Genomic DNA, 21,455 nt, shown 5'->3' with positions numbered 1-21,455 from the left:
CCCCCGAATTCACTGTCAGAGGCTGCTCAGGGTGGGGGGGGGGTTATTTATTGCTCCACTCAGGACCCCCCCGGCCACGCCCCCCCCCAAATAAAGAGAACTTGAATCGAGCTCAGCGTCCCCGTGGTTTCCCAGAAGGTTCCACTGCTTTTCCAGGAAGGTCCCATTGTTTTCCCGGGGTTTCTGGCGTTTTTCCAGAACTTCTGGAGTTTTTTGAGGCGGTTCCGGTGTTTTTCCGAGGGTTTCAGGTGTTTTTTTGGGGATTTGGGGCATTTTTCCTGCGTTTCTGTTTTTTCCCATTGACGGCTGCCATTTTCCCGCTGCTCCCGGAAGTTTTCCCGCTGCTCCCAGAGTTTTTCCCGGGTTTCTCTGGGGGGTCCCCAGCTTTCTCCCCCCGCTCCTTTCCCCGCTGCCGCTGGAGCTGCCGGAACCGGAGCCTGCGGGGGTTGAGGCCGAAGGCTTCCAGCCTCTTCCCGCTGAACTCCCGGCCCCCCAAGCGCACGGCCGCGCCCAGGGGGGCCCCCCCCCGGCGCCGGGGAGCCCCGGGATTTTGGGGGGCCGCAGGGGGCTCCCCTTTTCCCGCCTCCTCCTGACGCTTCCTCTTCTCCCGGCGTTTCTTCCCAAATTTCGGCTTCGCCGGTGCTGCCTCCGGCTCCTCAGGGCTGTGGGGGGAGGTGTGATGGTGAGGGGGGGGGTCGGGGGAGGTGTGAACACCCCAAAAACCTTCCCGAGACCCCCCCAAACCCGCCCACTCCCCCCATACTCAGCCACGAGGGATCTCAGGATCTGGTGCTTCCTCCCGAGGTTCTGCGCCCGCCGGCTGTAATTGGCCTGGTCCTGCCGCTCCTCCTGCTCCGAGCTGGGGGTGGGGGGGGGGTCCGTGAGCCCCTCCCCCAATCCCGGGGGGGCAGCCAGGACCCCCCCGAGCCCCCCCGGGCCCCCCCTCACCGGTACATGCAGGTCTTGCGCAGGGAGCACCAGCGGTTCAGCTCTTTGTCATCGGCTGCCAGGATCTGGGGGGAAAGGAGGGGGGAAAGGTTTTGGGGGTCCCAGCGCCCCCGGGGGGGTCCGGGGGGTCCCGGGGGGGTTTTACCTCGTCCGTGGTGAGGCCGAAGTCGCAGGGCAGGACCCGGCGGTACTTGAAGCGACAGGGGAGGTCCCCAACCATGTCCTCGAAGTCGAGGGCGTAGAACTCGTCCAGGTACTGCTCGAAGGGGCCGGAGGCTGCGGGATGGGGGGATGGGGAGCTCTGGGGGAGTTCGGGGGGACTCAGGGGTTTGGGGGTCATGGGGATTGGGGGGGAGATCAGGATTTTGGGGGGGTATCAGGGACCTGGGGGTGTTGTCCCAAGGATTTGGGGTGGGATCGGGATTTCGGGGGTTCTCAGGAATTTGGGGTCCCGTCGCTCACCGGGGTCGAACGGGGGCTTCTCCCGCTCCAGGGCCTCCCGGAACTTCGTTTTCCGCCGCTTCTTCCCAAAGGACACCTCGGGGGGGGCCCGGGCCGGGGCGGCCACGGGGTCCAGGGGGGCCTCAGGGACGTAATCCGCGTCCATCTGGGGGAGGGGGGCGGTCAGTGGGGAGGGGACTGCACCCCCCGATCTGGGGCCCCCATCCCTGTGCCGAGTTCTGCCCGGCCTCAGCTCCAGTGGGGGTCTCATTCCAAGGGGGGGGTCTCCTCCTCATCGCCCTCACCACAAAGTCGGGGTCCTCGCAGTGCGGCTCTGCCTGGGGCTCCCCCTCTTCCCGCCCCGTCCAGGCGTCCCAGTTCCACTCATCTGCAGGATGGGAGACACGGTGACACCAGGAGAAGGGGGGGGACAGACTGGGGCCCCCCCTGGGACCCCCCACTCACCATCCAGCCCCTCCTCCTCCTCAAACTGCGGCTTCTCCTCCTCGCCCCGGCCGTAGTATTCCTCCCCGAACCATTCCTGCCGGGAGAAAAGGGGGATCAGCGGGAGCTGGGGGGCACAGGGGGGTCGGGATTGGGACACCCACGGCCATGAGGCGGTCGTGGCGGGCGGGGTCAAAATCCTCCTGGAGCAGGGAGTCGGTGAGGCCGAAGGCGTCGGAGCCGGAGGCGTCGCGGATGCGGGCGATGCGGGCGGCCAGCTCCTGCCGTTTCAGGTTCTTCAGCTGCTTCAGCTCCTCCCGGCGCCGCGCCCGATCCTGGGGGGGGAAAAAAGGGGTGAGGTGGGTGCGGGGGGCCGCCCAGGATCCCCTAAAACCCCCCCAGGATCCTCCTCACCTTCTTCTTCCTCTCGCGGATCTGCTCCCGCTTCTCCTTGCGCCGCTCGTCCCGGCGCCGCACCGAGGTGGGGATGTGGCGTGGGAACGTCTGGATCTGGGGTGGGGGCGAAGAATGGGTCAGGGACCCCCAGAACTGCCCCCAAAATCAGCCCCCCCAACCCCCAAACTAGGAATGGGGTGTGGGAACATCTGCATATGGGGGGAGAAAGGGTCAGGGATCCCCAAACTCCACCCCAAACTCCTCCCTGTGAATCCTCTCCCCACCCCATGAATGTTTTGCCCCCTCCCCCGTTTTTGTCTCCCACCCCCAATTCTTGCCCTCCACCCCCCAATTTCCCTCCCCTCCCCCGTTTTTCCCACCTGAGCCGCTCCCGGCTCCTCGAAGCGGAAATTGTGCCGGCGCTCGAATTCCTGCTGCCGCTGCAGGAACTGCTCTCCCTCGTCCGAGGAGTCGTCCAGGGAGGGGAGGGATGCCCTGGGGGGGCCGGGGGGGTTACAGGGGCTCTGGGGGGGGATCCAGGTGTAACAGGGAGGGGTCTGGGGTCCCGCTCACCCCTCGTCCCCCTCCTCCTCCTCCTCGCGGAAGCCGCTGCCCAGGAGATAATCCCGCAGGAATCGCTCGCCCGGCTCCAGCGCCGGGTCTGACCAGAACTTCTGCAGGGGCTCCTGGGGGGTGCGGGGGGGGGCTCAGAGCCGGGGGTCACCCCCCGGGACCCCCCCCACAGCGCCCAGCCCCTTACCAGGTCCTGCAGCGGCTCCGGGGGGGCCTCGGCCTGGCCCCGCAGCCAGCGCAGGTACTGCTCCTCCTCCCGCTCCTGGGGGGAAATGGCATCAGTGGGGGACCCCCAAAACCCTCCCCAGGACCCCAAAACCCCCCCCGGGGTCCCCCAGCTCCCCCCTCACCTTCTCCTCCTGGGATCGGACTCGTGGCCGGAGCAGGGCCCCTCCCTCCTCCTCCTCCTCCTCCTCCTCGCTGTCGGCCACGAAGGCTCGGAAACTGCGGGGGGAGGTCCGGGGTCACCCCAAGGACCCCCAAAATCCCACAGCCCCCCCAGGACCCCCCAAACCCCGCGGGCCCCCCCTCACCTCTCCTTCAGCGCCCGCTGCTCTTCCGCGTAACTCTGGGAGGCTTCGACCTGGGGGGAAGGGATTTGGGGGGTCATGGGGGGGTCACAGGGGTTTGGGGGGGTCATGGGGGGTCACAGGGGTTTGGGGGGGGTCAGAGGGGTCCCACCTCCCCCCCACCCTCACCTTCCTCCGCTTGGCTGCCACCTCTTCATCCTCCTCATCCTCCTCGTCCACGTATTTGCTGTGGGGAGGGGAAGGTCAGGGCGCCCCGGGGGGGCTCAGAAACCCCCAAAACCCCCCAAACTCCCCTCCCCGAACGCCCCCTCCTCACCCTTCCTTCTCCAGCACCACCTTCCTCTCGTAATCCTTCAGGAACATCGGCTTGGCTGGGCGCTCTTCCTCCTCCTCCTCCTCACCATCCTCCTCCTCCTCGGATTCTGGTGAGGGACGGGATGAGTTTTGGGCCCCCCCCCCCGGGTTTTGGGGACCCCCGTGGTTCAGAGCGGCCCCCCCGGTACCTTCCCGGGTGTAGAACGTGGTGTCCGCCCGGTAAATCCGGGGGTCCCGCGTCTTCAGCAGCGCCAGGGTCCGGTAGAACTCCCGCTCCTCCCGGGGGTCCAGGGCCTGGGGGGGGCTGGAGATCAGGGGGGTCCGGGAGGGCTGAGGGACCCCGGGACCCCCGGGACCCCCAACTCACCACGTCGTCCCCGCTGGACTCGGAGCTGTCGCTGTCGCTGTCGCCGCTGTCCCCATAGCGGTCCCGCACTGCCGGGGGGCACCGGGATCCCTCAGCACCGGGGGAGTCAGCGGCACCCCCGGCCCGGAGCCGGCTCCCCCCGATCCCGGTCCCGTTCCCCCCGTTCCGGTGTGTCACGGCGCTGCAGCTCCTCCCGCCGCCGGTACCGCCCGATCCCTCCCGTTTCCCCACGCTCCCGGGCCCGTTCCCGGTGTCTCACGGCGCTGCAGCTCCTCCCGCCGCCGGTCCCGCCCGATCCCTCCCGTCTCCCCCCGCTCCCGGGCCCGTTCCCGGTGTCTCACGGCGCTGCAGCTCCTCCCGCCGCCGGTACCGCCCGTAGCGCTCCGCGAACGCCGCGTTCACGCGGAGCTTGGGCTCCGCCATGGCCGCCCACGTGACCGCCCGGCACTTCCGCTGCCACGTGACAAAGAGCGCCCCGCCCCTTCTCCCTCTTAAAAGGGCAACGGCGCCCAAGGGAGCAGGTGGGACCCACCGCGTCGCTCTGCGCCCCCAAACCGATTCCCCCGCACATCGCCCCTCTCGCCCCGGGACCCCCAGGCTGGAGCCAGGATCCCCCCACTCTGTTTCCACTCCCCCAAGGCCAGCGGGACAGGTGGGCTCAGATCCATCTTTATTGGGGCAGAGGAGGGGGGTGGGCGTGGGGGGGGAACCCGAGACGGGGGGCGCTCCATGGGAGACCACCTCAGCTGGTGCGGATCTGGTAATCTGCAAGAGACAGAGAAGAGGTGGGAAGGGGGGACCCGGGCTGGGGGTCCCAAGGAGATTTGGGGGTACTTGGGGAATTCTGGGGCCCTGGGGCGGGGGTCCCGGGGGTCCCGACTCACCCCCGCTCTGGGTGATGTAGCGCACCCATGGCAGCGCCTGGTACCCGCTTTTCTCGATGATCTTCATGTACCGCACCTGGGGGGATGTGGGGAGTTACCCCCACCGGGCACCCCAACAACCCCCCGGGACCCCCATCCTCTCCCCAAACCCTCCGTCCCCCCTCCCAGGGACCCCAAACCCCCCAGAGACCCCACTTCCCTCCACAATCCTGTCCCCAAACCCTCTGGGATCCCCTCCCCTGGCCCCCCCAGGGCACCTGGATGCCCGAGACGGTGAAGTAGGGGATCTCGAAGCGGACGGCGATGGGCGGCCGCCCCTCCTCCTCCTCCTTCTCCACGCTGGGCAGCCCGAAGTGGGCACGCATCAGGTGCTCCTTCCCCCCCTGCGACCCCGCACCGGCACGTGGGGACCCCCGCAGCCACCCCCGAACGGGGGGGACACGGGGGGACAGCCCACGATGGGGGGACAGCCCAGGATGGGGGGACAAGGAGTGGGGGAGAGCCTGGAAGAGGGGGCAGGGGATGGGGGCCACCCCGGGCTGGGGGGCCAGGGGCTGGGGGGCCAGGGGGGGACCCCCGGGCCGGGCCGCTCACTGGGAAGGACTTGATGCTCCAGATGACCACGTTCCGCTCCGGGAGGTACCGCGCTGACCCCACCGTGGTCTTGAATTTGGGGGAGTCGGCATCGCTGGGCACCGGCACTGCGATCTCCACCCCGTTGGCCACCGACTGCTTCTTGAACTGGCCCTTGGCCTGGAGGGGACATGCGGGGGGGTGTCAGGGGCTGGTTGGGGGTCCCTGAGGGATGGGGGGATCCCTGGGCTCACCTTGACCATGATCTCCACCCGACTGTGGGAGAACTTCTCGATGATGGACTCGATCCAGATGAGTGGCTTCACCTGAGGGGGGCACAGGGGTCACCCCTGGCGTCCCCTAACGGGGTCCCACGGGTGTCCCCACCACGCCAGGAGGGGTCCTGGCCACATGGACAGTGGTGCTGGACACATGGAGAGGGGTCCCAGCCCACAGAGCAGGGTCCCACCCCTCAGACCGTGGCCCCAAACTCCCAGACTGGGTTTCCAGCCTCCAGACAGGGGTTGCAGCCCGGGTCCCTGTCCCCACCTGCGTGTGCAGGCGGTAGGACATGAGCTCGAAGTCGCCATCGGGGGGGATGAAGGAGATGGTGCGGTCGTTGTCGAAGCGGGACAGACGGACGCACTGGTGGAACTTCACGTCCTCCAGCTCCACCGACTTGTTCTTCCCCCCTGCGAGGGAGCGGGGGGCTCAGGAGGGGCAGCGGGGCCAGGGCTGAGCCCCCCGCCTGCGGCACTCACGGCCTGTCAGCTCGAAGAGGACGCGGTCGTTGAGGCCCAGGCGCAGCTCTGGCATTCCCGACAGGAAAACCTTCAGCTTGATGGTGCCCACCACCTCACTCAGCACCACGCTGCCGTTGGCGCTCACCTGCGGGCACAGCCTGCCTTGGAACCGGCACCAGCTCTGTCCTCATCGTCAGCCCCATCCTCGTCCCTGCCCTCATTACCAGCCCCGTCACCGTCACCATCCTCGTCCCTGTCACATCCCGATCACCATCCCCATCCTCATCCTTTTCCCACCCCAATCCCCATCCCTTTCCCACCCTAAACCCTTTCCCACCCCAATCCCAATCCCTTTCCCACCCCAATCCCCATTTTCCCACCCCAATCCCCATCCCTTTCTCACCCCATTCCCATCCCCATCCCTTTCCCACCCCAGTCCCCCTCCCCACCCAGCCCCACTCCCCGCCGTGCCCCCTCACCAGCAGGTTCACCGACTCGATGACATCGATGAACACCTCGTTCTTCTTGTACCGGATGCCCTCGGAGCGCCAGGACACCGCGTTGGTCACCGTGGTGGGGACACGCGACTTGCCCGTGTCCAGCTTGTTCCCCTCCTGGGTGATGTACCTGAGGCGGAGGGGGTGTGAGGGGGCTCTGGGGGGGTCCCGCTGCCCCCCGGGCCCCTCCCCACACTCACTCCTGCAGGATCTTGCTGTCCGTGGTCTGCGGGAACCCGAAGTCCATCAGCTCGTCCAGCAGCTCGTAGATGATGACGAAGTTGTCGCGGATGCTTTCCTCCTCCAGCTCCTTGAAGTACTCACAGAACACCTGGAGGGGGCACCCAGAGCCTCTGTCACCCCCCCGGGAGGGGACACCCCGGCTTGGGGTGACCCTCACCCCTTGACTCCCGCTGAGATCCCCAGCTCACCTCCACCACCTTGTAGAGGAAGGAGAAGACCAAGGAGACGTTCCCGTTCTTCTTCGTGGTGGCCACCACTGCGGGGGTTAAGGAAAAAGGGGGGCGCCGGGGGGTCCCCGGGGCTGGGGGGGTCCCGGGGTGGGATCCAGGGGTGGTCCCGAAGGATACGGTAAAGGTTGGCGTGCTTGATCCAGAGGAAGTGGACGTGGCCGTGGGTCAGCACGGGGGTGAGGGTCCCCTCCTCCTCCCGCTGCAGCAGGACCCCCATGAAGTGCTCGATCTCCCCCAGCCCCACATCCCCCTTGTAGCTGCGGCTGATCAGCGGCTGTGGGGCGACGGGGAGGGATCAGGAATGGGGACATCCCTCCCAAAGCGCTCACCCCACCTCGGGGTCACGGGGGTCACCGCCACTGACCTTGGCTGACCTTCAAGGGCAGAGGGGACAGCCGGGTGTCCCCCACCCCGGACACCGGGGTGACCCCCGGCAGGCTTTGGGGTGGTCGTGGCGGGGGAGGGGCTCACAAGTGGGACACCCCCATCCCCCAAAATCGGGGTCACGGGGGTCACCGCCACTGACCTCGGCTGACCTCCAAGGCCAGAGGGGACAGACGCGTGTCCCCCGGGGGGGTTTGGGGTGGTGGCGGGGGTCTCACCTTCCCCTTGAGGTCCAGGATGAAGAGGGCGGAGGCGGCCATGGCGCCCGCGCGGCACCGTCACCTCCGGCACCGTCACCTGCCCAGGTGAGCGGCTGCGCCCAGGGGCGCGCGGGGCCTTAAAGGGGACGGTCCCGCCCCACGGCCCCCCCGCGGGGCTCCCACCCCGGCCCTCGGCGGGACGCCCGGGCTCGGCCACTCCACGGGGGCTTCGGCCGCCTCCAGCCCGACCCCACAGTTTTAGAGTGGGGGCGGGCGTGGGGTGGGACCCCCCGAGATGGTTCAAAGGGGGTGGGGGTGGGACCCCTGGGTATCTGGGTGCCCCACCCTGGGGGTCTCTTCACATCAGGGGGTCCCCGCAGCCCCTGACTTCCGGATTCCCCACGCTGGGGGTCACTGCACTCCAGACCCCCCGTACATCCCCTCAGGAGGGGTCTCCACACCCCCCAACTATCACATCCCCACCCCGGGTGGCCCCTGCATCCCCAAACCCCCGGATCCTCCCTCGGGGGGTCCTTGTACCCCCGCGCCCTCCACTCTGGGGGGTCCCCGCATCCCCAGACCCTCTCCGTGGGGGGGTTCCTGTATCCCAGCATCCCCCAATCTGGTGGTACCCAAGCCCCCAGACCCCCGGATCCCCCCTCGGGGAGGTCCCTGTACCCTCAAATTCCCCACCCTGGAGAATTCCCGCACCTCCAGACCCCCGGAGCCCCCCCGGCATCCTCCGGTCCCGCCGGAGCCCCGCCCGCAGCCACAGCCCGGGGATACCGGGGTTACCGGCGGGTCCGGGGCTACCGGGGAAGCGGCGGAGGAGCCGCCCAGAGCCGCCGCCATGGACCGAGCCGCGGGCAGGAGGAAACCGAACGGCGATTACGGTACCGGGCATCCGCCCCCCGCCCGCCCGGGGCTCCCCAAACCCCCGCGTTCGGGCACCGCACTCCCAGGCAGCCCCCGGGGCTGCGACCCCCGGGGCTGGGAACTCCCAGATTTTGGGCACCCTCAGCGTTTTGGGGACCCCTCGGCTCGGGGCCCTGCGGGTTTAGGGACCCATGGGCATGGGGAGCCCCCGGTGTGGGGACCCGCAGCGGTTTTAGACCCTCCGGCTTGGGGATCCCCCGGGGTGAGAACCCCCCAGGTTTGAGGACACCCAGGTTCAGGGACCCCCGCGTTGGGGACCCCGCGTTGGGGACCCTCGCGTTGGGGACCCCCTGTCCAGCCCCGGGACGCTCCCAAGGGGGCTGCAGGGGCGGGGGTCTCGCGTGTTTTGGGGGGCTCCTGGGGAGGCTCCGGGCTGTGTCGGGGGGTCGGGGTCGGGCCGGGGCCGCTGCCCCCTCCGGGGGGTCCCGGGAGGTGTGGGGGTGTCCCCGGTCCCCGGCACGGGAGGGAGAGACACGGGAGGCAGCGCCGGGACCCCTCCCCGGGGACCCGCGGCCTCCGGAGCCCCCAAGCCGCGGGGCCGGGGCGGGACCCTCCGCGTCCCCCCGTTTTCTCCGGGCGGGGGCTCCCCCCGGCCCGGCCTTTGTTCCCTTCGCGCGGGGGGGGGGACCCGCAGCCCTGACATCACCGGCGGCCTATGGGCGCCGGGATCCCGCCGCTGCTCCCGGTGATTTATTTACCCAAACGGAACCGGGGCGGAGATGGCACCGGCGTCACCGGGCGGCAGTGGGGGGGGGTGGGGGGGTGGTGGAAGGGGCACCGCCCGCGAGCCCTTTCCCGGCTGGAACAGGACATTTCCCGCCCGTTCCCAACCTTTGGACTCGGTTTGGCGGGGCAGGACCGCGCCCCGGTGCTTCTCGGTACCGGAGCCGGAGCTCCTCGGTGCCCCCCGGGACCGGAGTTCCCCCGAGTTCCCTCCGGTGCCGGAGCCCGCTGCCCCCGGTTCCCCGCGGTGTCCTCCGGTGCACCGCGGAGCCGGTGCTCTCCGGGGCGGGGTTCGGGCCACGTTCGTGCCCCGGAGGGCGGATTTCGGGGAAGGGCTTGATTTTTGGGGAGGCGGGGTCATCTCAGCCCAGCCCAGCCCGGCCCGGTGCGGACGAGGAGGGGGACGGGGACGGCGTCGGCGTCGGGTCCGGGCGCTCGGCGGGATGGGGGGCCACGGGGACAACTACTACGGCAAGCACGGTAACGGGGTTGGGGGGCTCGGGGGCACCTTTGGGGGTTCGGAAGCGCGGTGGGGGCTCGGGGGGGACCTTTGGGGTTCGCCCGGGCTCGGGGGCCCCGTCCGGGGCTCCCTGCGAGTCGGGGGCAGCGCCCGCCGCAGGTTGGGGGCACTTTTGGGGGTTTCCTGCGGGTCGGGGCCCCGCGGTGCGGCGCAGAAGGAGTCGAGCGGCCGCAGGGAAAGGCGGAAAAACAAACCCGAAATGGGCGGAAAACGGGGCAGTAAAAGGCGAAGCAAAGCGAAAGCAAAAGCGGCCGCGCCCCGGACGAGAGGGCGCCGCGGTTTTGGGGGGCTGGGGAAGGGTGCCCGGTTTTGGGGGAGGGGGGCTGAGGAGACCCCGGTTTTGGGGCCGCCCTCCCCGGCAGCCGCAGAACCGGCCCGACGGCCGCGGTCGGAGCCAGCGGCGGGACAAACCGGCTCCGGCGGTTCTGGGGCGTCACCGCGGCGCCGGCACCGCCGGGATCGGCTGCCCGGGGGTCCCGGGATGGCTCCCGGTTCTGACCCGCCCTCCCCACCGGCCGCTGTTTAGGGGGGTTTGGAGAAGAGGGATCGGCGCCCGGGAAGGGGAGAGAACTCCAGAACGCCCCGAAATATCCCAAAGCAGACGTGTCCCCCCAAAAAGGACTTGTCCCTGCCGCGGGGCTGCTCCGAGCCCCACCAAAATCCACCCCAAGTCCCCGGCCCCCCCTGCTCCGGGCCGCTCCCACGCTGGCTCAATTCCCACCCTAAAAATAAAGCGGAGCAGCGGGACGGCGCCGGGAGGCCGCGGCGGGGCCGGGGCTGCTCCGGGGCTCCCCGGGACCTCCCGGTGACCCCCCGGTGATCCCCCACCCCGGTATCGCCGCTCCCAGCCCCGCTCTGCCCCCGCAGCTCTTTGGTGCTTCCGTGGGATTTCGGGTCCCTCCTGGCATCGCTCCGGGACATTTTTGGGCAGAGCCACCGGTGGAAAGGAGTTTTCCAAGGGAGTCGTTGTTCCCAGACCCGGGAGGTGGATCCGCAGCAGGGAAAGGGCATCTGGAGATGTTTTTTCCTCCCGATTCCGCTCATCCCGAGGATTTCATTGGAAGCGTTCGGCTCCTTCCGCTCTGCTCACTGCGTGCTGTGGGGCAAGGAGGATGAGGAGTACCTTCCTCCCATCCCAGCCGTTCCCCATTCCCACTCCTCTTCCTCTCCGCAGGAACGCCACAGAAGTATGACCCGACTTTCAAAGGTCCCATCTATGACAGGTGAGCAGAGCCCCCCAGGGTCCCCAAATCTGTTGTCCCAAATCCATGGTCCCCCAATTCCTGTCCCTGCTGGCAGGGGCTGCACTGACATCATCTGCTGCGTCCTGCTCGTGGTGGCCATCGTGGGCTACGTGGTGGTCGGCGTCGTGGGTACGTCCCAGGGCTCAGGGGGGTCCTGCTCATCTGAAGGGGCTGGGCGGGGCCCTGTGGGGTCTGGGGGCTGCAGGGGGGGCTGACTGCAGCATCATCATCCTGTGCCCCCCAGCCTGGACCCACGGGGACCCCCGGAAGGTGATCCACCCCACGGACAGCCGCGGGCAGTTCTGCGGGCAGCAGGGGACCTCCAACGAGTGAGTGCCAGACACGCCGCCGGAGAGACCCCGAACTCCTCGGGGGGTGTGACGGGGGTTTCCCCAAACTGGGCGGTTTTGGTTTGTTTTGCAGGAAAAAACCTTTCCTTTTTTACTTTGACATCGTCAAGTGCGCGAGCCCGCTGGTGCTGCTGGAATTCCAGTGCCCGACCACGCAGGTACGACCCGGCCCTTCCGGCCCGCGGTGTTCCCCGGCTTCCCCATGGAATGCCGGCCATCACCTGCAGCCCCCGGTGTCCCCCTTCCCTCCAGATCTGCGTCAGCAAATGCCCTGACCGGTACATGACATACATGACCGCCTACGGAAACCCCACCTCGCTGCAATATTACCGGGATTTCTGCACCCCCGAGTTCGGGAACTCGCAGAAGGTGGGTTGTGGGGTCGGCGTTCCCGTGCCGTGGGGTGATTCCTGCCCAGAGCGCTGACGTCCGGCTCGTTGTCCCCACCCAGGGTCCCATCGAGGTGCTGAAGGACAAGGAGTGTCCGGCCATGCTCATTCCCAGCACCCCACGTACGTCCACTATTAGTGAGGAGCTCGTTAGCGATTTGCTGGCTTCCATTGGGATTTTTCGGAGGCTGTTTGGGGGTTCTGGGGGTCCAGGGAGGGGCTTGGGCCAGTTTTCCTGGCTGAGCCGCCCCCTCCTCTGTCTCTCTAGTGGCACGGAGGTGCTTCCCGGCCATCCAGGCCAAGAAGGGCGTCATCATGGTGGGCAACGAGACCACCTACGACGATGGCCGCGGGCACCGCAGGAACGTCACCGAGCTGCTGGAAGGGGCCAAGTGAGTCCCGGACCAATGCCCCTCATTAAGAGCTGCCTTGTTAGCGTTGCTTTAGAAATCCTGCACCAAAACGTCAGGAACAGGAGCAGAGGGCGGCAAAGGAGGCGCAGTGAGGGCAGCTCCAGGGAATTTGCCGTGCGCAGTTGTTGAATTTTCTTGTTTTCGGGGTCTCCCCCGGCTCCCTCTCCATCGGCGTTTCCCGTCTCCTTGCAGAAAAGCCAACGTGGTGCTGGAGACCCGGCAGCTGGCCATGAAGATCTTCGAGGATTACACGGTGTCCTGGTACTGGATCATCATGTGAGCACGGGGCAGAACTCAGGGATTCCCAGTATTTTACCATTCCCGCCCTGGATTTCCCACAGTTTCCATCATCAAAGCACAAGCAGTGACATCACTCCGTCCCACTCGCGCTCCGTCTGCGCCGCGGTTCCCGCACCTGGGGGATGCCGGGGCGCGTTGGGAGGGTGGTCACATATGGGTGTCTTCCTCCTGCAGAGGCCTCGTCATCGCTATGGTAGCCAGCCTGATCTTCATCGTGCTGCTGCGCTTCTTGGCCGGGATCATGGTCTGGGTGATGATCGTGATGGTGATCCTGGTGCTGGGATATGGTGAGCAGGGGCTGGGAGCCTCTCCCTGGCTTTTCCCCATTTCCCTCTCCCTATTTCCAGTGTGATTTGCCCTGCAGAAGCTCACGCGCCGCATCCTTCTGGGCATCTCCTCCCCGGCTGGCATCCGTGCAGAAAGGACAATTTTCTGCTTTTTGCCACAGGAATCTTCCACTGTTACATGGAATACGCCAAGCTGAAAGGGGAAGCGGGGTCGGACGTGTCCCTGACGGACCTGGGCTTCCAGACCGACCTCCGTGTCTACCTCCACCTGCGGCAGACGTGGCTGGCGTTCCGTGAGTGCCCATCCTCCTCGGGAATTGGGGTGGGACCTGGGACAGGGCATGGGAAGGGGGGGGTCACAGCGGGTTTTGGGGCAGCTCCCATGTGAAGGAGGGACTTTGCTGGGTGCCCAGCCACGGGGCAGTGCTGGACATTCCCGGGAGGAGCGTTCCGTGCCGTGGGGGATTCCCAGGGAAGGCGAAGGTGGCCCTCACGCTGCCCGGGGCTCCCCTTCCCCTGCCAGTGATCATCCTGTGCGTGCTGGAGCTGGTGATCGTGCTGCTGCTCATCTTCCTGCGCAAGAGGATCCTCATCGCCATTGCGCTCATCAAGGAGGCCAGCAGGTCTGGCTGTCCCCGTCCCCACGGCCGCTGTCACCTATCGCTCCGGGGTTTAACTGGGGTTTTGCCAGGGTTTAACCAGGGTTTAACTGGGGTTTGACCATCTTCTCGCAGGGCCATTGGTCACGTCATGTCGTCGCTGCTGTTCCCCTTGTGCACCTTCTTCCTGCTGTGCCTCTGCATCGCCTACTGGGCCAGCACTGCAGTGTATCCTTTCCTCTTCCTCTTCCTCCTCCCTGCATCCCTGTTCCCCAGAAGTCCAAGGTCTCCCCAGGCATGGAATATGATCTGCTTGCAGATCCACCTTAAATATCTGAGGTTTAACCCAAAGCAAACCTGGGGAGGAAGAGCGGCGGCGGGAGCCTGGGGAGAGTGGAGCAGAGCCTGGTTTGGATATGGAATTGGGTTTGGAGAACGGCTTCTCCTTAACAGTGACCCGCAGCTTCCTGTCTACCTCCAACGAGGCTGTTTACAAGGTGTTCAATGAGTCCACGTGCCCCTTCTCTGGGCAGACCTGCAATCCCGAGGTGAGGACCTCAGGAAACTCAAAACCTGTCAGAGACAAGAATCTTTATTGCCTGAGAAATTCCTGGAGTCCTCTTCCCAGTGGAATTCCACCTTTCTGAGCTGGGGTGCATTGGACTGTTCATTCCTTTTGAGCTGTCGCTGCCCTGAGCAGAGTTTGGTCTGAGCTTCTGGACAATTGAATGGGATAATGAGGTCTGTGACCATGGGGGTCGCTCTGGCTTGACCGGCGGTGTCCTGTGTTCTCTCCAGACCTTCAACACCAGCAACGTCACCAAGCTGTGCCCTGATGCCCAGTGCCTCTTCGCGTTCTACGGCGGCGAGACCGCCTATCACAAGTACCTCATCGTGCTCCAGTTCTTCAATGTCTTCATGTTCTTCTGGCTCGCCAACTTCGTCATCGCGCTGGGCCAGGTGACGCTGGCGGGCGCCTTCGCCTCCTACTACTGGGCCTTCAAGAAGCCCGACGACATGCCGGCCTTCCCGCTCTTCTCCGCCTTCGGCCGCGCGCTCCGGTGCGTCCATCCCCGCGAGGGTGGCCGGGAGCTCCAGGAGGTTGTGCCCTTCTAACCAGGGCGGTCCATCCCTAGGTACCACACCGGCTCGCTGGCCTTCGGCTCGCTAGTCCTGGCCATTGTCCAGGTCATTAGGGTCACACTGGAGTACCTGGACCACCGGCTGAAAGGTACCAGGGTTGGGGTGGGAATGGGGAGATGAGTGGGGTTGGCTGTTGCCGCATCCCTCGGTGCCGGAGCTCGGGGCTAAAGTCCAGGGGAATCAATCCGGTATTTCAGGAGAGAATCAGGATTTTCCTTTTAGAATCCCGTAGCTGCCTCTTTCTCCAAGAAAGAAAATAATTCCTCCCTGGGAGGCAGTGAGGATGGAATTCCCAGTGGAGCTGTGGCTACCCCATCCCTGGGAGTGTCCAGGCCAGGCTGGACGGGGCTTGGAGCAACCTGGGACAGTGGAAGGTGCCCCTGCCCGTGGTGGGGGATGGAATGGGATGAGCTGCGAGGCCCCTTCCAACCCAAGCCATTCCGTGATTCTGTGAAGTGTTTCCCGGGGCAGGAGCCAAGAGACGTGCCGTGGCTGCGGGCTCAGCCAGCCCGTGCCGGTGCCAGGGAGTTCTGTGCCGTGCAGCCGTTCATCGGGAAATGTCAACAGCGCGTGGGGGCGTGGGAAGAGCAGTCTGGGCCCCAGCAGGGCTGAGAACAGGGCCTGGGGGGACGCTGCGGCAACAAGGTCTCACCAGGGACCTTGGAGTTGCTGCTGGAAGATCCGGCCCCTCTGGCTTTTGCACTGACCCCTCTCCCTGCGCCCTCCAGCTGCCGAGAACAAGTTTGCCAAGTTCCTCCTGAGCTGCCTCAAGTGCTGCTTCTGGTGCCTGGAAAAGTTCATCAAGTTCCTCAACAGGAACGCCTACATCATGGTGAGAGTCGTCCAAAACCAACGCTCTCGAAGGGCTGGGGCTGCCATGGGGATGGCTCGGAGATTTCCCTGGGAATTGTGTCTCCCGACGCCACGGGAACACAGAGCTTTGCGGTGTTTTCCAGCTGTTCAGCTGGAAAACCTTGCCCTCAGCCATATCCTGGTGGCTTTGGGGAGGACCCTGTGTGGGTGGAGGTGTTCAGCTCCGGGTCCCTGTGATGCCTGACCCGGCAGTGGATGAGGAAGCGCTTCCAGGGTGGGATTTGCACCCTCCCCTGGGTAGTGGACTCAGTGCAGCCCCGTTTCTCTCTCCTCTGCCCGGTTTTTCCGCTCCAGATCGCTGTCTACGGCACCAACTTCTGCACCTCGGCCCGGAATGCGTTCTTCCTGCTGATGAGGAACATCATCCGGTGAGATCCTTGGGGAATCACCCCAGACCAGGCTCCCCGTTCCCGGGCTTCCATTTGCCTTGGCTTCTTCTGTCGGAACTCGGGGCAGGGAGCGGATGCAGAGGCTCATCCCTCTCTTGTCTCCAGGGTGGCCGTGTTAGATAAAGTCACGGATTTCCTCTTCTTCCTTGGGAAGCTCCTCATTGTGGGAAGCGTGGGTAAGTGCTGGGTTCTGGAAGTTTCTCCTCGGGGCATCCGGCTGCCATTGGTTGTGCTGTACCAAAAGCTCCGCTCAAGTCACCCCTCCCGTGAAGCTGCTCCTTTCCATCCCCTTTTCCATCTGCCCACCCATCCCAGAGCCATGTCCATCCCTTGCTTTCCCAGGAATCCTTGCCTTCTTCTTCTTCACCCAGCGGATAAAGCTGGTCCAGGACACGGCGCCGTCGCTGAATTACTACTGGGTCCCGATTCTGGTGAGCTGCCTCTCTCTTTGGGGTGACTTTGGAGGGAGAGGACAGAGCTGCCCCACACAAACCCCATCCCACACCCGGCGCCTCAAGGACCTTCTTTGTCGGGGGTGTTTTCCCGGTCGCTGGTGCAATGAGCCCTTTGTTGGTTGCTGCTGGCGCCGTGCCCGCCTGCGCTGCCCACTTTGGCCTCCGTCCAGTGGTGCCTGAGGCCTTTTGTCCCCACTCGGGCTGCTCTGAACAGTCCTGCCCTGTTCACTTCTCCTCCCTCCCCTGGGGAATGTGGGATTCAGCACTTTCCTCCTCCTCCTGCTGCTCCTGGCCGGGGCTCCGGGCTTTCTGCCAGCCGTGGCATTGGTGCGTGGTGTCTCTTCCAGACAGTGATCGTGGGCTCCTACCTCATTGCCCACGGGTTCTTCAGCGTGTACGGCATGTGCGTGGACACCCTCTTCCTCTGCTTCTGTGAGTATCAGCAAAAACCCCCTCTCCCATCAGGCTGACCCCCAGAGTGTCCAGTTTGGGGGTTTGCTCCCAATCCCGGGGTCCCTCTGTGTGGCTTTCTGCCGGTTTTTCCTTTCCTAGCTCCTCGCCTGTGTTCTCACCTGCTCTCCCCTGCCTGCTCCAGCGGAGACCCCCAGCCTGTCCGTGGGCTCTTGCATCTCTCCCTCTGTTTTGGTGCTTTGGGCTTGGTGGAATTAACCACAACTAACCTAAATTTCCCTTTTTTTTCCTCCCTCTTTTCCTTCTTTTCTACCCCTTCCATGTCTCTGGTCACACATTCTCCATCCTCCACCTCCGCCCTGTCTCTCCCTGGCTCTTCCTCTGCTTTTTGCTCTTCCCCTTCACGGCTGCTTCTTCCCGGGGCTGGAAAAGGTGAAGATCTGGAGAGAAACGATGGATCTCCGGAGAGGCCTTACTACATGTCCCCCGAGCTCAGCGAGATCCTGCTGAAGGGGCACCTAGAACCTTCCAAAAGCGCCGATAGCCAAGGCTAGGGCCCGGTGCTGGGCAGAGGCCACAGGACCCTCCTGGCCCCCTGACCCCAGCAGCAACTCCCACGGTGCCGCTCTGTCCCCTGGAAGTCCTTCGAGGGTGGTGGGTGCCGACCCTCAGCGCCTGGTGGTGTCCAGTCTACCTTCCTACCCAAAAATCTGTGTTCCTGCTTTGAGACAACCCACCCGGAGTCAGTTGGGGGTCCCGGTAGTGCCCAGCGAGGAGCGCGGTGCCTGGAGATCATCGTGGTTTTGACGCAGAGATCTTTGTTCTGGAGGGAGAGCTGGCATGGCCGGCACGAGGGATCCCATGTGGAGGGACAGCGTTTGTGGGATGGGCCGAGTGGGTTCCGCCGCCCTAAACTGGTCTCTGGGCATTTCCTCTGAGTCTGCTCCAGCTGAGAGCAGCGAAACTTTCCTTGCCCCTTTCCTCGACTTTTTCCTTGTCCTTTTCTTACCTCTTTCCTGGTAATTTCCTCACCCCTTTCCTCACCCAGTCTCTATGCAAACCACAAAATTATGGAGGATTCTGGGCGAGGTTGCAGAGCTTTGGCTTCACACCCACTGCTTTAGCCCAGCTTGTCCGTCTCCTGTCCCAGCCATGCTCCAGGGCAGGAGGCGTCACCGGTGGCCACTGGGACTCGAGGGTTTCACTCCAGGCACGGGGGGCTTGGAATTTCTCCTCCAGATAGCCCAGAAATGACCAAGATTTAAAAAAAACCAGCTCTTGTGGCTCAGCCATGGCTCCCAGCCAGACCCTCCCAGGACAAAGCCACGGTGTTGACACTCCCATTTCCATCCCAAAAGGATCCAAATCCCTCTCCAAACACCCCCGGGTGCTTCGAGCCTGAGGCTTTGTGGCTTTGTTTGGTTTTGGGGTGGTGTTCTTCCACTGCTGGGAAGGCTGGGATTTTCCGACTGCTTGGCACATCAGGATTGCTCCTCTTGGTGGGGGTGTTGGGCAAATCCTGAGGGGAATCCAGAGCTGTTGGGAAGAGCTGAGGGGTCCCCCCTGCCCTCAGCTCTGTTCAACTTCCCCCCTCTCCCCCCCCCGAGAAACAAAACACCCAAATTTCTGCTTTCTTCTCAATCCCCGTGGGCCATTCTGTGACAGAGGGAGAAACCCCCATTCCACGATGAGCGAAGAGACTTGATTTAATCTGGGATCCTTGTTAGAGGGTCGCAGGAGCCTCCGTCACACCGACCCCTGTATCTGCCCCTGCCACGGGGCCGGGGATTTCTCTTTGCAGTGGAAGACCTGGAGCGCAACGACGGCTCTGCGGAAAAGCCCTACTTCATGTCCCAGAACCTGAGGAAGCTGCTCAAGAAGACCAACAAAGGCCAGCCCGACGCGTAGCGCCGCGCCCGGAGACCACCCGGCACCTCCTGTCCCTCGTGGAATTTGCCTCTGTGGACCTTGGACCACCCCTCCTCCTCCCCGGCAGCGTGGGGGGACCGGTAAAACGCAGACTGTTGATGATTCGGCCTTAAATCCTCGCGTTGGTGATGGTGACGAGCTTGTCACCACTAATGAGCCGCAGGGCCCATGCCAGCCCCACTCCTGGGCTGTGGCAGGGCCAAAATCCCAATTCCTGGGGGTCAGCGGCTCCAAAGTGAGTTGAACTGGGTTTGATCCCAGTTTGATCCCAGTAAATCCTTCTGCAGCCGGCGTTTCCTCGGCGTCCGGGGGGATCCGGGCGGATGTGGGCACAGAGGGGACGCGCGAATGAGCCGGGAGGTTCAGGCAGCTCCTCCTGGGGTGTTTTCACTGTGGCCCCCCTAAATACTGAATTAGGGTTGTTCATTCCTGCCCGGAGAGCTGGAATCGCTTCCCATCCCTTGCTGCCCTTTGGCGACACCCGAGGGCCCTGCTTTGGGCCCTAATTAATGAATTCTTTTAGGAATAAGCTAATTAGTGCTTCTGTAGCCACTGCAGGGGTGAAGGTGGAGGGGAACGAGGGGGCCACGAGCAGAATTCGGGGCTTGAGGCTCTGTCCAGTTCTTGCACCTCTTGAGGACTGGCAGCTTCCGCAGATCCCTCCCCAAAATCTGCATCCGGTCCCCAAAACTTGTCAGTTTAGGGCAAACCCTTCCCCAGCTTCCCAAACGCTTCACCTGCATAAGGGGTTTTGGGACACCCCCCTCTGGAGCACGCGGAGGGGGCGAGGATGGGCCTGGGGGGGGGGTTTGGGTTCATTCCGGGTGATTTTCGCAAAGCCAGTGGCAGCCAACACCTCGCAGCTCCAGGCAGGAGAGGAAAGAGGGCTTTTTTTTTGAGCTGAAAAGGGGTCAATTAACTCTAAAATATAACTGAGTAACTTAAAACCCAAAATGTAACAGAGTTAACCCCTCCTGAGACCCAGTGGAGCGACAGGAGCAGAGCCACTGCCAGCAGCTGGGCGTTTTTGGGGCTCATTTATTAAAAAAGGACTTAAAGAAACGCTCTGAGGCTTTGGGGGACAATTCCCAGCTCCCAGAGGCTGGGGGGGTCCCACCTTCCCCCCTCCCAGTGGTCACCTGGCTCTCAGAACTGGTGCTGAGGGATCCCTTTGGCTGCTTTTTATCCCTGTTCCCCTGCCACCTTTAGGTTTTGTATCACCCAGGGTATGTTTCTATGGAATTATCCACTGCTTTGGGGGCTTTTGTATATTTTGCTTTCCCAGGATGTTTTCAGTTGTTGTTATTTGGAGCTTTTACAGTGAATTTTTGGGGGCAGGTTTTGGTTTCTCTGACACCGCCGGGCAGAGCTTCCCTAGCTGGAATCAAACACTGTCATTTCCCTAATTTTTTTTTTTTTTTTTTTTAATTCCCTAAATTCTCCCTTTCCCCCCTCGTTTTTCAGTATGGCTGATCAGTGGACAGAGGAGTGGAAGGGAAAATTGAAGCCATAAAAATGAAGGAAAGGGTGAAACTAGAAAGGTGAAGGGAAAGAGAAAAATGAAGGGAAAAGTAAAAACAAAGCTAAAAAAGTAAGAGTGAAGCTCAACAGATAAGGTCAAATGAAGCTAAAAAGAGGCAAATCCTCTCTATTTGGGATAAGTGGGAATAATTCAGGGAATAATGACCAGACCCTGTTCCACTTACAGCCATTCCAGCACCTCCAGCGCGTGTCCTGCAGCTCCTGATGCTGGTTCTGGATTAATTCAGTTTTTCCCCTCCCTGTGCAGGTTTCGGGGTGGTTTTGGTTTAATTTCTGCTCAGAATGTTTGTGTTGGGGGCGAATTCCCTCGCACTCCTCGATTTTCAGCTGTTTTCCTCCTAAATCCTGACCCTTTGGGTGTGGGAACGCCAAGGAAAGCAGCAGAGGAGTGGCAGGAACTGGGTTTATTTGCTCAAAAAGGCAAAAAACAGCAGGAATTTGGAAGGCTGGAAGGAAAAGTGGTGAAGGAGAAAAGAAATTTGGGAAAATGTGTTCTTGGGGAAGCCGGGCTGGCTTGGCTGCCTCTCAGCAACACAGGATTTGAGGAGAATTAAGGGGTTTTATTCCCAATAAGCCCAAGCGGCTTTTTAGAGGTGAAAACTGACTGTGATGGGGAGCAGTGAGGGAAATATTCCTGTAAATTAGGCTTTTTTTGGGAAAACTCAGAGTGAGAGACGCTGTCTGGGGGAATTTGGTGTCCGGAAAAGCTTCACTCCAAGACTGGGTTCCTTCTTCCAGGCAAAGCTCCGTGTTCAAGGCATTAAATTATGGAATTTAGGAATAACGGCGCTTTTTTCCCTGTCTAGAACTGCAGCTTCTGTCCCGACAAACCGGATTGTTCTGTGGGCAAAGCAAAAAACCCCAAATCCTAAAAAATGCTAAAACCTGCAGGGCTGATGTTTTACACAAAAATGCTCGTTTTTCATGTGTTTCTGAGGCATTAACGGTGCTGTGACGCTCCGGAGTCTCTGTGCGCTTCCGTCGGCGTCAGCGTCGTGACCAACAATAAAAAAGTGCCTGTTTGGACCTCGTTCTGTCATGTCCATCCCTCTGACATCCCTCTCTCACACCAATTCTGCTGCATTTCACCCCAAAACGGCCCTTCCAGTGCTCACTCAGCTGTTTTCAAACTCAGGGGGTCACTGATTTTGGGGAGTTTTGGCTGAATATGAGGAATTTTCCAA

The 21,455-nt window shown here is 63.4% G+C and overlaps 3 protein-coding genes across 6 annotated transcripts; 1 reads left to right on the top strand and 2 right to left on the bottom strand.

The window, feature by feature from the left end:
- Window positions 1–112: 112 nt before the first annotated feature.
- KRI1 (KRI1 homolog) lies at window positions 113–4,467 on the bottom strand. Its single transcript, XM_039572612.1, has 19 exons — window positions 4,356–4,467; window positions 4,015–4,082; window positions 3,836–3,941; window positions 3,649–3,754; window positions 3,501–3,558; window positions 3,336–3,385; window positions 3,153–3,246; window positions 2,990–3,064; window positions 2,803–2,915; window positions 2,610–2,724; window positions 2,248–2,343; window positions 1,998–2,168; window positions 1,855–1,930; window positions 1,695–1,777; window positions 1,411–1,555; window positions 1,094–1,224; window positions 949–1,013; window positions 764–859; window positions 113–662 (listed from the first exon to the last, which is right to left on the bottom strand). Exons 1-19 carry the CDS (start codon window positions 4,435–4,437, stop codon window positions 245–247), a joined length of 2,148 nt encoding a protein of 715 aa, XP_039428546.1. The 5' UTR covers window positions 4,438–4,467; the 3' UTR covers window positions 113–244.
- A 200-nt stretch (window positions 4,468–4,667) lies between these two features.
- On the bottom strand, window positions 4,668–7,913 carry AP1M2 (adaptor related protein complex 1 subunit mu 2). Its single transcript, XM_039572613.1, has 12 exons — window positions 7,787–7,913; window positions 7,302–7,458; window positions 7,143–7,210; window positions 6,912–7,042; window positions 6,694–6,841; window positions 6,233–6,359; window positions 6,021–6,163; window positions 5,726–5,797; window positions 5,493–5,651; window positions 5,156–5,281; window positions 4,899–4,974; window positions 4,668–4,779 (listed from the first exon to the last, which is right to left on the bottom strand). The coding sequence occupies exons 1-12, from the start codon at window positions 7,826–7,828 to the stop codon at window positions 4,757–4,759; spliced, it is 1,272 nt and encodes a 423-aa protein (XP_039428547.1). The 5' UTR covers window positions 7,829–7,913; the 3' UTR covers window positions 4,668–4,756.
- A 640-nt stretch (window positions 7,914–8,553) lies between these two features.
- SLC44A2 (solute carrier family 44 member 2) lies at window positions 8,554–21,297 on the top strand. 4 transcript variants are annotated; one of them, XM_039572608.1, is made up of 22 exons: window positions 8,554–8,661; window positions 11,122–11,170; window positions 11,247–11,320; window positions 11,436–11,520; window positions 11,615–11,699; window positions 11,794–11,910; window positions 11,993–12,053; window positions 12,199–12,322; window positions 12,536–12,619; window positions 12,818–12,930; window positions 13,092–13,223; window positions 13,454–13,553; window positions 13,665–13,757; window positions 13,993–14,077; window positions 14,328–14,590; window positions 14,666–14,760; window positions 15,401–15,504; window positions 15,840–15,913; window positions 16,040–16,110; window positions 16,277–16,365; window positions 16,737–16,821; window positions 17,233–18,595. In XM_039572608.1, the coding sequence occupies exons 1-22, from the start codon at window positions 8,619–8,621 to the stop codon at window positions 17,352–17,354; spliced, it is 2,148 nt and encodes a 715-aa protein (XP_039428542.1). In that variant the 5' UTR covers window positions 8,554–8,618; the 3' UTR covers window positions 17,355–18,595. The 4 variants fall into 4 exon arrangements, with proteins under 4 accessions (XP_039428542.1, XP_039428544.1, XP_039428543.1 ...); XM_039572610.1 differs by lacking the exon at window positions 17,233–18,595 and adding an exon at window positions 18,602–21,297 and having other exon boundaries at window positions 8,555–8,661; XM_039572609.1 differs by lacking the exon at window positions 8,554–8,661 and adding an exon at window positions 9,793–9,907.
- Window positions 21,298–21,455: the final 158 nt, after the last annotated feature.

This window comes from Corvus cornix, unplaced genomic scaffold (genome assembly GCF_000738735.6).
Source record: "Corvus cornix cornix isolate S_Up_H32 unplaced genomic scaffold, ASM73873v5 scaffold5, whole genome shotgun sequence".
Lineage (NCBI taxonomy): Eukaryota > Metazoa > Chordata > Aves > Passeriformes > Corvidae > Corvus > Corvus cornix.
Note: the sequence above shows the minus strand (reverse complement) of the source record. Positions and strands in the feature narration are given on the sequence as shown.

Excerpts from the sequence above, each read along its gene's own strand:
- SLC44A2 (XM_039572608.1), top strand. The coding sequence starts at position 8,619 with ATGGACCGAGCCGCGGGCAGGAGGAAACCGAACGGCGATTACG. Across the intron at positions 14,078-14,327 it reads GGCAGACCTGCAATCCCGAG|ACCTTCAACACCAGCAACGT; the intron begins GTGAGGACCTCA and ends TGTTCTCTCCAG. Across the intron at positions 14,591-14,665 it reads GCCTTCGGCCGCGCGCTCCG|GTACCACACCGGCTCGCTGG; the intron begins GTGCGTCCATCC and ends GTCCATCCCTAG.
- AP1M2 (XM_039572613.1), bottom strand. The coding sequence starts at position 7,828 with ATGGCCGCCTCCGCCCTCTTCATCCTGGACCTCAAGGGGAAG. Across the intron at positions 6,842-6,911 it reads GACAGCAAGATCCTGCAGGA|GTACATCACCCAGGAGGGGA; the intron begins GTGAGTGTGGGG and ends CCTCCGCCTCAG. Across the intron at positions 6,360-6,693 it reads TCGAGTCGGTGAACCTGCTG|GTGAGCGCCAACGGCAGCGT; the intron begins GTGAGGGGGCAC and ends CTGTGCCCGCAG.
- KRI1 (XM_039572612.1), bottom strand. The coding sequence starts at position 4,437 with ATGGCGGAGCCCAAGCTCCGCGTGAACGCGGCGTTCGCGGAGCGCTAC. Across the intron at positions 4,083-4,355 it reads GCGGGAGGAGCTGCAGCGCC|TGCGGGACCGCTATGGGGAC; the intron begins GTGAGACACCGG and ends GCCCCCCGGCAG. Across the intron at positions 663-763 it reads CTGAGATCCCTCGTGGCTGA|CCCTGAGGAGCCGGAGGCAG; the intron begins GTATGGGGGGAG and ends CTCCCCCCACAG.